Source organism: Salvelinus alpinus, chromosome 14 (assembly GCF_045679555.1).
Source record: "Salvelinus alpinus chromosome 14, SLU_Salpinus.1, whole genome shotgun sequence".
NCBI lineage: Eukaryota > Metazoa > Chordata > Actinopteri > Salmoniformes > Salmonidae > Salvelinus > Salvelinus alpinus.
Window position 1 is genome coordinate 27,749,109 of NC_092099.1, and position 15,520 is coordinate 27,764,628.

The 15,520-nt window shown below is 45.0% G+C and overlaps 1 protein-coding gene across 3 annotated transcripts in view; it reads right to left on the reverse strand.

The window, feature by feature from the left end:
- The window catches only part of LOC139538688 (microtubule-associated protein futsch-like), a 31,676-nt gene that overhangs the window by 5,538 nt on the left and 10,618 nt on the right, over nucleotides 1-15,520 (reverse strand). For all 3 annotated transcript variants that reach the window (XM_071341041.1, XM_071341042.1, XM_071341040.1), the window contains 2 exons: nucleotides 3,293-3,408; nucleotides 75-140 (listed from right to left, as the gene is read on the reverse strand). In XM_071341041.1, the coding sequence (XP_071197142.1) occupies nucleotides 75-140; nucleotides 3,293-3,408 (182 nt within the window). The remainder of the gene's footprint in view (nucleotides 1-74; nucleotides 141-3,292; nucleotides 3,409-15,520) is intronic.

A 15,520-nucleotide genomic window follows, 5' to 3' on the forward strand; every position in this document is an offset into this window, starting at 1 on the left:
AAAGGACAAAAGGAGAAAGACTTGTAGATGGCAGTCCTTATTTCCTCTCCCTTCCAGTAAATACAATAACATACCTTATCCTTCTGTTCTGCAGATGTAGTCCCAGTCTCTTCGCCAAAATCGCCTCCTGATGGTAATGCCTGCCTCAAAGAGAACGGGACACAAGTCTCACAACCAAACTCAACATCTCATTGAACTACACTGCTCAAAAAAATAAAGGGAACACTTAAACAACACAATGTAACTCCAAGTCAATCACACTTCTGTGAAATCAAACTGTCCACTTAGGAAGCAACACTGATTGAATGTCACATGCTGTTGTGCAAATGGAATAGACAAAAGGTGGAAATTATAGGCAATTAGCAAGACACCCCCAATAAAGGAATGGTTCTGCAGGTGGTGACCACAGACCACTTCTCAGTTCCTATGCTTCCTGGCTGATGTTTTGGTCACTTTTGAATGCTGGCGGTGCTTTCACTCTAGTGGTAGCATGAGACGGAGTCTACAACCCACACAAGTGGCTCAGGTAGTGCAGTTCATCCAGGATGGCACATCAATGCGAGCTGTGGCAAAAAGGTTTGCTGTGTCTGTCAGCGTAGTGTCCAGAGCATGGAGGCGCTACCAGGAGACAGGCCAGTACATCAGGAGACGTGGAGGAGGCCGTAGGAGGGCAACAACCCAGCAGCAGGACCGCTACCTCCGCCTTTGTGCAAGGAGGAGCACTGCCAGAGCCCTGCAAAATGACCTCTAGCAGGCCACAAATGTGCATGTGTCTGCTCAAACGGTCAGAAACAGACTCCATGAGGGTGGTATGAGGGCCCGACGTCCACAGGTGGGGGTTGTGCTTACAGCCCAACACCGTGCAGGACGTTTGGCATTTGCCAGAGAACACCAAGAGTGGCAAATTCGCCACTGGCGCCCTGTGCTCTTCACAGATGAAAGCAGGTTCACACTGAGCACATGAGCACATGTGACAGACGTGACAGTCTGGAGACGCCGTGGAGAACGTTCTGCTGCCTGCAACATCCTCCAGCATGACCGGTTTGGCGGTGGGTCAGTCATGGTGTGGGGTGGCATTTCTTTGTGGGGCCGCACAGCCCTCCATGTGCTCGCCAGAGGTAGCCTGACTGCCATTAGGTACCGAGATGAGATCCTCAGACCCCTTGTGAGACCATATGCTGACACATGCACATTTGTGGCCTGCTGGAGGTCATTTTGCAGGGCTCTGGCAGTGCTCCTCCTTGCACAAAGGCGGAGGTAGCGGTCCTGCTGCTGGGTTGTTGCCCTCCTACGGCCTCCTCCACGTCTCCTGATGTACTGGCCTGTCTCCTGGTAGCACCTCCATGCTCTGGACACTATGCTGACAGACACAGCAAACCTTTTTGCCACAGCTCGCATTGATGTGCCATCCTGGATGAACTGCACTAGCTGAGCCACTTGTGTGGGTTGTAGACTCCGTCTCATGCTACCACTAGAGTGAAAGCACCGCCAGCATTCAAAAGTGACCAAAACATCAGCCAGGAAGCATAGGAACTGAGAAGTGGTCTGTGGTCACCACCTGCAGAACCATTCCTTTATTGGGGGTGTCTTGCTAATTGCCTATAATTTCCACCTTTTGTCTATTCCATTTGCACAACAGCATGTGAAATGTATTGTCAATCAGTGTTGCTTTCTAAGTGCACAGTTTGATTTCACAGAAGTGTGATTGACTTGGAGTTACATTGTGTTGTTTAAGTGTTCCCTTTATTTTTTTGAGCAGTGTATATAGAGATACGGCAATACTTACATAGAAGTTCTTACAATGAAACCACTATAAAGGGTTACAACACAAAAGCTATAATCTTCTTTCCATCAGGAATGTAAACAAAGTGTGTGTAATCAGCTTTCCTGCAGGCAAGCATGAGCCTACAAACCACATAAAGGCCGGTAGGAAGAACTAAGACGCATGGCGATTCAATCCCTCTATTTTTTCCCATCTCTGCTGGAAATAAATGATAATCTGAGATAATGAGAGGGTGCTCATTGCCAAGGCAACCTTTATTAGAAGATTTTCCATACAATTCATTAACATATGCACCTTCATCAACGTGTGCCAAACTCCTCTTTCTCATAACTTCTCATATACTACACCTCAGAGGCTCTCATGGACTAGATAAAACCTGTACAGTATACACACAGGCTCATAGCACACAAGACACTGTAACGGCTCTGTGTAAAAAAGGACCTCAGATGCATGGGAGAGGAAGCACAACGAAAAGAAAAGCCTGGTCTTCCCAATATCATGTGTTTCTCTAGCTGCTCTCTCTCCTCCACGTCTGTTGTTCACAGTGCTGGATGTCATTGTGTGCTGCAACAAGCATGGTCTGATGAAGACTGTGATGAAGATATTGTTGGTAAAAACATTGTGCTTGTATCACTAAAAGCATCCAGCTTCTGTGGCAGTGTTTGGCTGTGTGTAGCTAAATACGTTTCTCATCTGAACACAGGAGACTCCCTCACAGTCTCCCTCAGCAGGAGTCATGGAAACATGGACGTGAAGTGTGTCGTCATCCCAGCCACGTCAACACTATGTATTAGCTACACACAAGGAGGTGCTGTATGTGTGTGTGTATGTGTATACTTGTTCTGTGTGTGTATGTTGATGGGAGGGATGGTGGCAGGGACATGGGTTAAGCTCAAACACATTTGTTTATTGGCAGGAGCCATCTGTAGCACTGAAGCTGCCTTGAGGAGATTTATGACATATTTTCTTGGAAAAGCAAATGAGCGTGAGACAGATACAGAAACAGATGGAGAGATCCCAAACCAAGTACAATTAAAATGAACGGTTTTGGGTTTCCCCCCCAGTGTTCCACCAAATGGAAATGCCCCCCTATCTCACACACACACACACACACACACACACACACACACACACACACACACACACACACACACACACACACACACACACACACACACACACACACACACACACACACACACACACACACACACACACACACACACACACACACACACCAGAGTGCGCTGAGCTATGCACATTTTCCTGGAATACTCAAAGACTGCCTGCAAACACTGTTTCCTGCCTTGGAGCACACAGGGCCCAGACCAAAGTAAAGGAGAACAGAAAACCCAAACAAACGTAGAGGGGAACAGAGACCATTATGATCCCAGGCCAAAGACATGGAGCCCACATACTGTACCTCAGAAGAAAGCAAGACAGCATACCTACCTACACATAACACATGCTACAAATGGTAATATTCTATAATAAAACCACTGTACTCACCAGGTCTGGCAACATGTCTTTATTGTCCTCTTCATCCATGAGATCCATGTTCTTCTCCAAATTCTCAATGAGCATCCGGCTGTCAGTTGCTTCTGTCACAGTGTCCTTGGTCCTGTCTGTAAATACAGATACTGAGAACATGGCTGCACTGGGATAGGTCCAGACTTGGGTTCAAATACTATTTCAAAAATCTCAATTACTTTCACATACATTCAATGTAAGTATTCAGATATACAGTACCAGTCAAAAGTTTAGACACACCTACTCAATGGTTTTTCTTTATGTTTACTATGTTCTACATTGTAGAATAATAGTGAATACATCAAAACTATCAAATAACACAGATGGAATCATGTAGTAACAAAAAAGTGTCAAAATATATTTTAGATTCTTCAAAGTAGCCACCCTTTGCCTTGATGACAGCTTTGCACACTCTTGGCATTCAATAAACCAGGTTCAGGAGGTAGTCACCTGGAATGAATTTCAATTAACAGGTGTGCCTTGTAAAAAGTTCATTTGTGGAATTCCATTCCTTCTCAATGTGTTTGATCCAATCAGTTGTGTTGTGACAAGTTAGGGGTAGTATACAGAAGATATCCCTATTTGGTAAAAGACCAAGTCCATATTATGGCAAGAACAGCTCAAATACGCAAAGAGAAACAACAGTCCATCATAACTTTAAGACAGGATGACAAATCAGTGCAAGATTACTGAATGTAAGTACATTATTTACCTTCTGAGGTGAATATATCAAACCAGTTGCCATGATAAAAGCATTTTGTTGTTGTGTACGTTTTCACTGTAATAGCTACTGTAAATTGGACAGCGCAGTTAGATTAACAAGAATTTAAGCTTTCTGCCCATATAAAGACATGTCTACTGTATGTCCTGGAAAGTTGGCTGCTATTTATAACGTCATTCTAGTCACATTAGCGCATGTTAACAACAACCGTTCCGGTCTAGGGACACCGATCTTAAGACATGAAGGTCAGTCAATTCGGAAAATGTCAAAAACTTTGAAAGTTTCTACAAGTGCAGTCGCAAAAACCATCAAGCGCTATGATGAAACTGGCTCTCATGAGGACCACCACAGGAAAGGAAGACCCAGAGTTACCTCTGCTACAGAGGATAAGTTCATTAGAGTTAACTGCATCTCAGATTGCAGCCCAAATAAATGCTTCACAAAGTTCAAGTAACAGACACAAACTCAGACTGCGTGAATCAGGCCGTCATGGTCAAATTGCTACAAAGAATCCACTACTAAAGGACACCAATAATAAGAAGAGACTTGCTTGGGCAAAGAAACACGAGCAATGGACATTAGACTGGTGGAAATCTGTCCTTTGGTGTGATGAGTCCAAATTTGAGATTTTTGGTTCCCACCACCGTGTCTTTGTGAGACGCAGAGTATGTGAACGCTAGGATGTCTGCATGTGTGGTTCCCACAGTGAAGCATGGAGGAGGAGGTGTGATGGTGTGGGGGTGTTTCGCTGGTGACACTGTATGTGATTTATTTAGAATTCAAGGCACACTTAAAATCAAATCAAATCAAATCAAATCAAATTTTATTAGTCACATACACATGGTTAGCAGATGTTAATGCGAGTGTAGCGAAATGCTTGTGCTTCTAGTTCCGACAATGCAGTAATAACCAACAAGTAATCTAACCTAACAATTCCACAACTACTACCTTACACACACACACAAGTGTAAAGGGATAAAGAATATGTACATAAAGATATATGAATGAGTGGTGGTACAGAACGGCATGGCAGATGCAGTAGATGGTATAGAGTACGGTATATACATATGAGATGAGTACTGTAGGGTATGTAAACATAAAGTGGCATAGTTTAAAGTGGCTAGTGGTACATGTATTACATAAAGATGGCAAGATGCAGTAGATGATATAGAGTACAGTATATACATATGAGATGGGTAATGTAGGGTATGTAAACATTATATTAAGTGGCATTGTTTAAAGTGGCTAGTGGTACATTTTTACATAATTTCCATCAATTCCCATTTTTAAAGTGGCTGGAGTTGAGTCAGTATGTTGGCAGCGGCCGCTAAATGTTAGTGGTGGCTGTTTAACAGTCTGATGGCCTTGAGATAGAAGCTGTTTTTCAGTCTCTCGGTCCCTGCTTTGATGCACCTGTACTGACCTCGCCTTCTGGATGATAGCGGGGTGAACAGGCAGTGGCTTGGGTGGTTGTTGTCCTTGATGATCTTTATGGCCTTCCTGTGACATCGGGTGGTGTAGGTGTCCTGGAGGGCAGGTAGTTTGCCCCTGGTGATGCGTTCTGCAGACCTCACTACCCTCTGGAGAGCCTTACGGTTGTGGGCGGAGCAGTTGCCGTACCAGGCGGTGATACAGCCCGACAGGATGCTCTCGATTGTGCATCTGTAGAAGTTTGTGAGTGCTTTTGGTGACAAGCCGAATTTCTTCAGCCTCCTGAGGTTGAAGAGGCGCTGCTGCGCCTTCTTCACAACGCTGTCTGTGTGGGTGGACCAATTCAGTTTGTCCGTGATGTGTACACCGAGGAACTTAAAACTTTCCACCTTCTCCACTACTGACCCGTCGATGTGGATAGGGGGGTGCTCCCTCTGCTGTTTCCTGAAGTCCACAATCATCTCCTTTGTTTTGTTGACGTTGAGTGTGAGGTTATTTTCCTGACACCACACTCCGAGGGCCCTCACCTCCTCCCTGTAGGCCGTCTCGTCGTTGTTGGTAATCAAGCCTACCACTGTAGTGTCGTCCGCAAACTTGATGATTGAGTTGGAGGCGTGCATGGCCACGCAGTCGTGGGTGAACAGGGAGTACAGGAGAGGGCTCAGAACGCACCCTTGTGGGGCCCCAGTGTTGAGGATCAGCGGGGTGGAGATGTTGTTACCTACCCTCACCACCTGGGGGCGGCCCGTCAGGAAGTCCAGGACCCAGTTGCACAGGGCGGGGTCGAGACCCAGGGTCTCGAGCTTGATGACGAGTTTGGAGGGTACTATGGTGTTAAATGCTGAGCTGTAATCGATGAACAGCATTCTCACATGGGTATTCCTCTTGTCCAGATGGGTTAGGGCAGTGTGCAGTGTGGTTGCGATTGCGTCGTCTGTGGACCTATTGGGTCGGTAAGCAAATTGGAGTGGGTCTAGGGTGTCCGGTAGGGTGGAGGTGATATGGTCCTTGACTAGTCTCTCAAAGCACTTCATGATGACGGAAGTGAGTGCTACGGGGCGGTAGTCGTTTAGCTCAGTTACCTTAGCTTTCTTGGGAACAGGAACAATGGTGGCCCTCTTGAAGCATGTGGGAACAGCAGACTGGGATAAGGATTGATTGAATATGTCCGTAAACACACCAGCCAGCTGGTCTGCGCATGCTCTGAGGACGCGGCTGGAAATGCCGTCTGGGCCTGCAGCCTTGCGAGGGTTAACACGTTTAAATGTTTTACTCACCTCGGCTGCAGTGAAGGAGAGCCCGCAGGTTTTGGTAGGGGGCCGTGTCAGTGGCACTGTATTGTCCTCAAAGCGGGCAAAAAAGTTGTTTAGCCTGTCTGGGAGCAAGACATCCTGGTCCGCGACGGGGCTGGTTTTCTTTTTGTAATCCGTGATTGACTGTAGACCCTGCCACATACCTCTTGTGTCTGAGCTGTTGAATTGCGACTCGATTTTGTCTCTGTACTGGGACTTAGCCTGTTTGATTGCCTTGCGGAGAGAATAGCTACACTGTTTGTATTCGGTCATGCTTCCGGTCACCTTGCCCTGGTTAAAAGCAGTGGTTCGCGCTTTCAGTTTCACGCGAATGCTGCCGTCAATCCACGGTTTCTGGTTTGGGAATGTTTTAATCGTTGCTGTGGGTACGACATCGTCAATGCACTTCCTAATGAACTCGCTCACCGAATCAGCATATTCGTCAATATTGTTGTTGGACGCGATGCGGAACATATTCCAATCCGCGTGATCGAAGCAGTCTTGAAGCGTGGATTCAGATTGGTCGGACCAGCGTTGAACAGACCTGAGCGCGGGAGCTTGTTGTTTGAGTTTCTGTTTGTAGGCTGGAATCAACAAAATGGAGTCGTGGTCAGCTTTTCCGAAAGGGGGGCGGGGGAGGGCCTTATATGCGTCGCGGAAATTAGTATAACAATGATCTAGGGTTTTTCCAGCCCTGGTAGCACAATCGATATGCTGATAGAATTTAGGGAGTTTTGTTTTTAGATTAGCCTTGTTAAAATCCCCAGCTACGATGAATGCAGCCTCAGGGTGTGTGGTTTCCAGTTTACAAAGAGTCAGATAAAGTTCGTTCAGGGCCATCGATGTGTCTGCTTGGGGGGGAATATATACGGCTGTGATTATGATTGAAGAGAATTCCCTTGGTAGATAATGCGGTCGACATTTGATTGTGAGGAGTTCTAGATCAGGTGAACAGAATGACTTGAGTTCCTGTGTGTTGTTATGATGATCACACCACTTCTCGTTAATCATAAGGCATACCCCCCCGCCCCTCTTCTTACCGGAAAGATGTTTGTTTCTGTCGGCGCGATGCATGAAGAAACCAGCTGGCTGCACCGACTCCGTTAGCGTCCCTTGAGTTAGCCATGTTTCCGTGAAGCAGAGCACGTTGCAATCCCTGATGTCTCTCTGGAATGCTACCCGTGCTCGGATTTCATCAACCTTATTGTCAAGAGACTGGACATTGGCGAGTAGTATGCTAGGGAGTGGAGCGCGATGTGCCCGTCTCCGAAGCCTGACCACGAGACCGCCTCGTTTGCCCCTTTTTCGGCGTCGCACAGTGTCGCCGGCTGGGATCAGATCCATTGTATTGGGTGGAAGGCAAAACACTGGATCCGTTTCGGGAAAGTCATATTCCTGGTAGGAACGATGATGAGTTGACGTTAATCGTATATTCAGTAGTTCCTCCCGACTGTATGTAATGAAACCTAAGATTACCTGGGGTACCGATGTAAGAAATAACACATAAAAAAACAAAATACTGCATATTTTCCAAGGAACGCGAAGCGAGGCGGCCATCTCTTTTCGGCGCCGGAAGTTGGCTACCACAGCATTCTGCAGCGATACACCATCCCATCTGGTTTGCGCTTAGTGGGACTATCATTTGTTTTTCAACAGGAGAATGACCCAAAAACATACCTCCAGGCTGGGTAAGGGCCATTTGACCAAGAAGGAGAGTAATGGAGTGCTGCATCAGATGACCTGGCCTTCACAATCACCTGACTTCAACCCAATTGAGATGGTTTGGGATGAGTTGGACCGCAGAGTGAAGGAAAAGCAGCCAACAAGTGCTCAGGTAATGTGGCAACTCCTTCAAGACAGTTGGAAAAGCATTCCTCATGAAGCTGGTTGAGAGAATGCCAAGAGTGTGCAAAGCTGTCATCAAGGCAAAGGGTGGCTACTTTGAAGAATCTAAAATGTAAAACACATTTTGATTTGTTTAACACTTTTTTGGTTACTACATGATTCCATGTGTTATTTCACAGTTTTGATGTCTTCACTATTATTCTACAATGTACAAAATAGTAAAAATAAAGAATAACCCTTGAATGAGTAGGTGTGTCCAAACTGTTGACTGGTATTGTATACATACATATAATATATATACAGTGGGGAGAACAAGTATTTGATACACTGCCGATTTTGCAGGTTTTCCTACTTACAAAGCATGTAGAGGTCTGTAATTTTTAATCATAGGTACACTTCAACTGTGAGAGAAAAACAAAAATCCAGAAAACCACATTTTATGATCTTTAAGTAATTAATTTGCATTTTATTGCATGACATAAGTATTTGATACATCAGAAAAGCAGCACTTCAGGTTTGCACACACTGCAGCAGGGATTTTGGCCCACTCCTCCATACAAACTTTCTCCAGATCCTTCAGGCTTCGGGGCTGTCGCTGGGCAATACGGACTTTCAGCTCCCTCCAAAGATTTTCTATTGGGTTCAGGTCTGGAGACTGGCTAGGCCACTCCAGGACCTTGAGATGCTTCTTACGGAGCCACTCCTTAGTTGCCCTGGCTGTGTGTTTCGGGTCGTTGTCATGCTGGAAGACCCAGCCACGACCCATCTTCAATGCTCTTACTGAGGGAAGGAGGTTGTTGGCCAAGATCTCACGATACATGGCCCTATCCATCCTCCCCTCAATACGGTGCAGTCGTCCTGTCCCCTTTGCAGAAAAGCATCCCCAAAGAATGATCTTTCCACCTCCATGCTTCACGGTTGGGATGGTGTTCTTGGGGTTGTACTCATCCTTCTTCTTCCTCCAAACACGGCGAGTGGAGTTTAGACCAAAAAGCTATATTTTTGTCTCATCAGACCACATGACCTTCTCCCATTCCTCCTCTGAATCATCCAGATGGTCATTGGCAAACTTCAGACGGGCCTGGACATGCGCTGGCTTGAGCAGGGGGACCTTGCGTGCGCTGCAGGATTTTAATCCATGACGGCGTAGTGTGTTACTAATGGTTTTCTTTGAGACTGTGGTCCCAGCTCTCTTCAGGTCATTGACCAGGTCCTGCCGTGTAGTTCTGGGCTGATCCCTCACCTTCCTCATGATCATTGATGCCCCAAGAGGTGAGATCTTGCATGGAGCCCCAGACCGAGGGTGATTGACCGTCATCTTGAACTTCTTCCATTTTCTAATAATTGCGCCAACAGTTGTTGCCTTCTCACCAAGCTGCTTGCCTATTGTCCTGTAGCCCATCCCAGCCTTGTGCAGGTCTACAATTTTATCCCTGATGTTCTTACACAGCTCTCTGGTCTTGGCCATTGTGGAGAGGTTGGAGTCTGTTTGATTGAGTGTGTGGACAGGTGTCTTTTATACAGGTAACGAGTTCAAACAGGTGCAGTTAATACAGGTAATGAGTGGAGAACAGGAGGGCTTCTTAAAGAAAAACGAACAGGTCTGTGAGAGCCGGAATTCTTACTGGTTGGTAGGTGATCAAATACTTATGTCATGCAACAAAATGCAAATTAATTACTTAAAAATCATACAATGTGATTTTCTGGATTTTTGTTTTAGATTCCGTCTCTCACAGTTGAATTGTACCTATGATAAAAAATTACAGACCTCTACATGCTTTGTAGGTAGGAAAACCTGCAAAATCGGCAGTGTATCAAATACTTGTTCTCCCCACTGTATATACATATACAGTGGGGAGAACAAGTATTTGATACACTGCCGATTTTGCAGGTTTTCCTACTTACAAAGCATGTAGAGGTCTGTAATTTTTATCATAGGTACACTTCAACTGTGAGAGACGGAATCTAAAACAAAAATCCAGGAAATCACATTGTATGATTTTTAAGTAATTAATTTGCATTTTATTGCATGACATAAGTATTTGATACATCAGAAAAGCAGAACTTAATATTTGGTACAGAAACCTTTGTTTGCAATTACAGAGATCATACGTTTCCTGTAGTTCTTGACCAGGTTTGCACACACTGCAGCAGGGATTTTGGCCCACTCCTCCATACAGACCTTCTCCAGATCCTTCAGGTTTCGGGGCTGTCGCTGGGCAATACGGACTTTCAGCTCCCTCCAAAGATATTCTATTGGGTTCAGGTCTGGAGACTGGCTAGGCCACTCCAAGACCTTGAGATGCTTCTTACAGAGCCACTCCTTAGTTGCCCTGGCTGTGTGTTTCGGGTCGTTGTCTTGCTGGAAGACCCAGCCACGACCCATCTTCAATGCTCTTACTGAGGGAAGGAGGTTGTTGGCCAAGATCTCGCGATACATGGCCCCATCCATCCTCCCCTCAATACGGTGCAGTCGTCCTGTCCCCTTTGCAGAAAAGCATCCCCAAAGAATGATGTTTCCACCTCCATGCTTCACGGTTGGGATGGTGTTCTTAGAGTTGTACTCATCCTTCTTCTTCCTCCAAACACGGCGAGTGGAGTTTAGACCAAAAAGCTCTATTTTTGTCTCATCAGACCACATGACCTTCTCCCATTCCTCCTCTGGATCATCCAGATGGTCATTGGCAAACTTCAGACGGGCCTGGACATGCGCTGGCTTGAGCAGGGGGACCTTGCGTGCGCTGCAGGATTTTAATCCATGACGGCATAGTGTGTTACTAATGGTTTTCTTTGAGACTGTGGTCCCAGCTCTCTTCAGGTCATTGACCATGTCCTGCCGTGTAGTTCTGGGCTGATCCCTCACCTTCCTCATGATCATTGATGCCCCACGAGGTGAGATCTTGCATGGAGCCCCAGACCGAGGGTGATTGACCGTCAACTTCAACTTCTTCCATTTTCTAATAATTGCGCCAACAGTTGTTGCCTTCTCACCAAGCTGCTTGCCTATTGTCCTGTAGCCCATCCCAGCCTTGTGCAGGTCTACAATTTTATCCCTGATGTCCTTACACAGCTCTCTGGTCTTGGCCATTGTGGAGAGGTTGGAGTCTGTTTGATTGAGTGTGTGGACAGGTGTCTTTTATACAGGTAACGAGTTCAAACAGGTGCAGTTAATACAGGTAATGAGTGGAGAACAGGAGGGCTTCTTAAAGAAAAACTAACAGGTCTGTGAGAGCCGGAATTCTTACTGGTTGGTAGGTGATCAAATACTTATGTCATGCAATAAAATGCAAATAATTTCCTTAAAAATCATACAATGTGATTTCCTGGATTTTTGTTTTAGATTCCGTCTCTCACAGTTGAAGTGTACCTATGATAAAAATTACAGACCTCTACATGCTTTGTAAGTAGGAAAACCTGCAAAATCGGCAGTGTATCAAATACTTGTTCTCCCCACTGTATACAGTACCAGTCCAAAGTAGGTGTGTCCAAACTTATATATACAGTACCAGTCAAAAGTTTGGGCACACCTACTTATTCAAGGGTTTTTCTGTATATATATATATATACACAGTTGGAGTCAGAAGTTTACATACACCTTAGCCAAATACATTTAAACTCAGTTTTTCACAATTCCTGATATTTAATCCAAGTAAAAATTCCCTGTCTTAAGTCAGTTAGGATCACCACTTTATTTTAAGAATGTGAAATGTCAGAATAATAGTACAGAGAATGATTTATTTCAGCTTTTATTTCAGCTTTTATTTCTTTCATCACATTCCCATTTGGGTCAGAAGTTTACATACACTCAATTAATATTTAGTAGCATTGCCTTTAAAGTGTTTATCTTAGGTCAAACATTTTGGGTAGCCTTCCAGAAGCTTCCCACAATAAGTTGCGTGAATTTTGGCCCATTCCTCCTGACAGAGCTGGTGTAACTGAGTCAGGTTTGTAGGCCTCCTTGCTCGCACACGCTTTTTCAGTCCTGCCCGCATATTTTCTATAGAATTGAGGTCAGGGCTTTGTGATGGTCACTACAATACCTTGACTTTGTTGTCCTTAAGACATTTTGCCACAAATTTGGAAGTATGCTTGGGGTCATTGTCCATTTGGAAGACCCATTTGCAACCAAGCTTTAAGTTCCTGACTGACGTCTAGAGATGTTGCTTCAATATATCCACATAATTTTCCTTGCTTATAAAGCCATCTATTTTGTGAAGTGCATCAGTCCCTCCTGCAGCAAAGCACCCCCACAACATGATGCTGCCACCCCTGTGCTTCACGGCTGGGATGGTGTTCTTTGGCTTGCAAGCCCCCCCTTTTTTCCTCCAAACATAATGATGGTCATTATGGCCAAACAGTTCTATTTTTGTTTCATCAGACCAGAGGACATTTCTCCAAAAGTACGATCTACGTCCCCATGTGCAGTTGCAAACCGTAGTCTGGCTTTTTTATGGCGGTTTTGGAGCAGTGGCTTCTTCCTTGCTGAGCGGCCTTTCAGGTTATGTCGATATAGGACTCGTTTTACTGTGGATATAGATACTTTTGTACCTGTTTCCTCCAGCAGCTTCACAAGGTCCTTTGCTGTTGTCCTGGGATTGATTTGCACTTTTTGCACCCAAGTACATTCATCTCTAGGAGACAGAACGCGTCTCCTTCCTGAGCGGTATGACAGCTGCGTGGTCCCATGGTGTTTATACTTGTGTACTATTGTTTGTACAGATGAACGTGGTACCTTCAGGCGTTTGGAAATAGCTCCCAAGGATGAACCAGACTTGTGGGGGACTACAATTTTTTTCCGAGGTCTTGGCTGATTTCTTTAGATTTTCCCATGATGTCGAGCAAAGAGGCACTGAGTTTGAAGGTAGACCTTGAAATACATCCACAGGTACACCTCCAATTGACTCAAATGATGTCAATTAGCCCATCAGAAGCTTGTAAAGCCATGACATCATTTTGTCATGCTGTTTAAAGGCACAGTCAACTTAGTGTATGTAAACTTCTGACCCACTGGAATTGTGATACAGTGAATTATAAGTGAAATAATCTGACTGTAAACAATTGTTGGAAAAAGTACTTGTGTCATGCACAAAGTAGATGTCCTAACCGACTTGCCAAAACTATAGTTTGTTAACAAGACATTTGTGAGTGGTTGAAAAACTAGTTTTAATGACTCTAACCTAAGTGTATGTAAACTTCCGACTTCAACTGTATATACAGTGGGGAGAACAAGTATTTGATACACTGCCGATTTTGCAGGTTTTCCTACTTACAAAGCATGTAGAGGTCTGTAATTTTTATCATAGGTACACTTCAACTGTGAGAGACGGAATCTAAAACAAAAATCCCGAAAATCACATTGTATGATTTTTAAGTAATTAATTAGCATTTTATTGCATGACATAAGTATTTGATCACCTACCAACCAGTAAGAATTCCGCCTCTCACAGACCTGTTAGTTTTTCTTTAAGAAGCCCTCCTGTTCTCCACTCATTACCTGTATTAACTGCACCTGTTTGAACTCGTTACCTGTATAAAAGACACCTGTCCACACACTCAATCAAACAGACTCCAACCTCTCCACAATGGCCAAGACCAGAGAGCTGTGTAAGGACATCAGGGATAAAATTGTAGACCTGCACAAGGCTGGGATGGGCTACAGGACAATAGGCAAGCAGCTTGGTGAGAAGGCAACAACTGTTGGCGCAATTATTAGAAAATAGAAGAAAATAGAAGAAGTTCAAGATGATGGTCAATCACCCTCGGTCTGGGGCTCCATGCAAGATCTCACCTCGTGGGGCATCAATGATCATGAGGAAGGTGAGGGATCAGCCCAGAACTACATGGCAGGACCTGGTCAATGACCTGAAGAGAGCTGGGACCACAGTCTCAAAGAAAACCATTAGTAACACACTACGCCGTCATGGATTAAAATCCTGCAGCGCACACAAGGTCCCCCTGCTCAAGCGGGTGCATGTCCAGGCCCGTCTGAAGTTTGCCAATGACCATCTGGATGATCCAGAGGAGGAATGGGAGAAGGTCATGTGGTCTGATGATTCAAAAATAGAGCTTTTTGGTCTAAACTCCACTCGCCGTGTTTGGAGGAAGAAGAAGGATGAGTACAACCCCAAGAACACCATCCCAACCGTGAAGCATGGAGGTGGAAACATCATTCTTTGGGGATGCTTTTCTGCAAAGGGGACAGGACGACTGCACCGTATTGAGGGGAGGATGGATGGGGCCATGTATTGCGAGATCTTAGCCAACAACCTCCTTCCCTCAGTAAGAGCATTGATGATGGGTCGTGGCTGGGTCTTCCAGCATGACAACGACCCGAAACACACAGCCAGGGCAACTAAGGAGTGGCTCCGTAAGAAGTATCTCAAGGTCCTGGAGTGGCCTAGCCAGTCTCCAGACCTGAACCCAATAGAAAATCTTTGGAGGGAGCTGAAAGTTCGTATTGCCCAGCGACAGCCCCGAAACCTGAAGGATCTGGAGAAGGTCTGTATGGAGGAGTGGGCCAAAATCCCTGCTGCAGTGTGTGCAAACCTGGTCAAGAACTACAGGAAACGTATGATCTCTGTAATTGCAAACAAAGGATTCTGTACCAAATATTAAGTTCTGCTTTTCTGATGTATCAAATACTTATGTCATGCAATAAAATGCTAATTAATTACTTAAAAATCATACAATGTGATTTTCGGGATTTTTGTTTTAGATTCCGTCTCTCACAGTTGAAGTGTACCTATGATAAAAATTACAGACCTCTACATGCTTTTTAAGTAGGAAAATCTGCAAAATCGGCAGTGTATCAAATACTTGTTCTCCCCACTGTATATACTACCGTTAAAAGGTTTGGTGTCACTAAGAAATGTCCTTGTTTTTTGCGTATCTGTTGCGTATCTAGTTGCGTATCTGGAG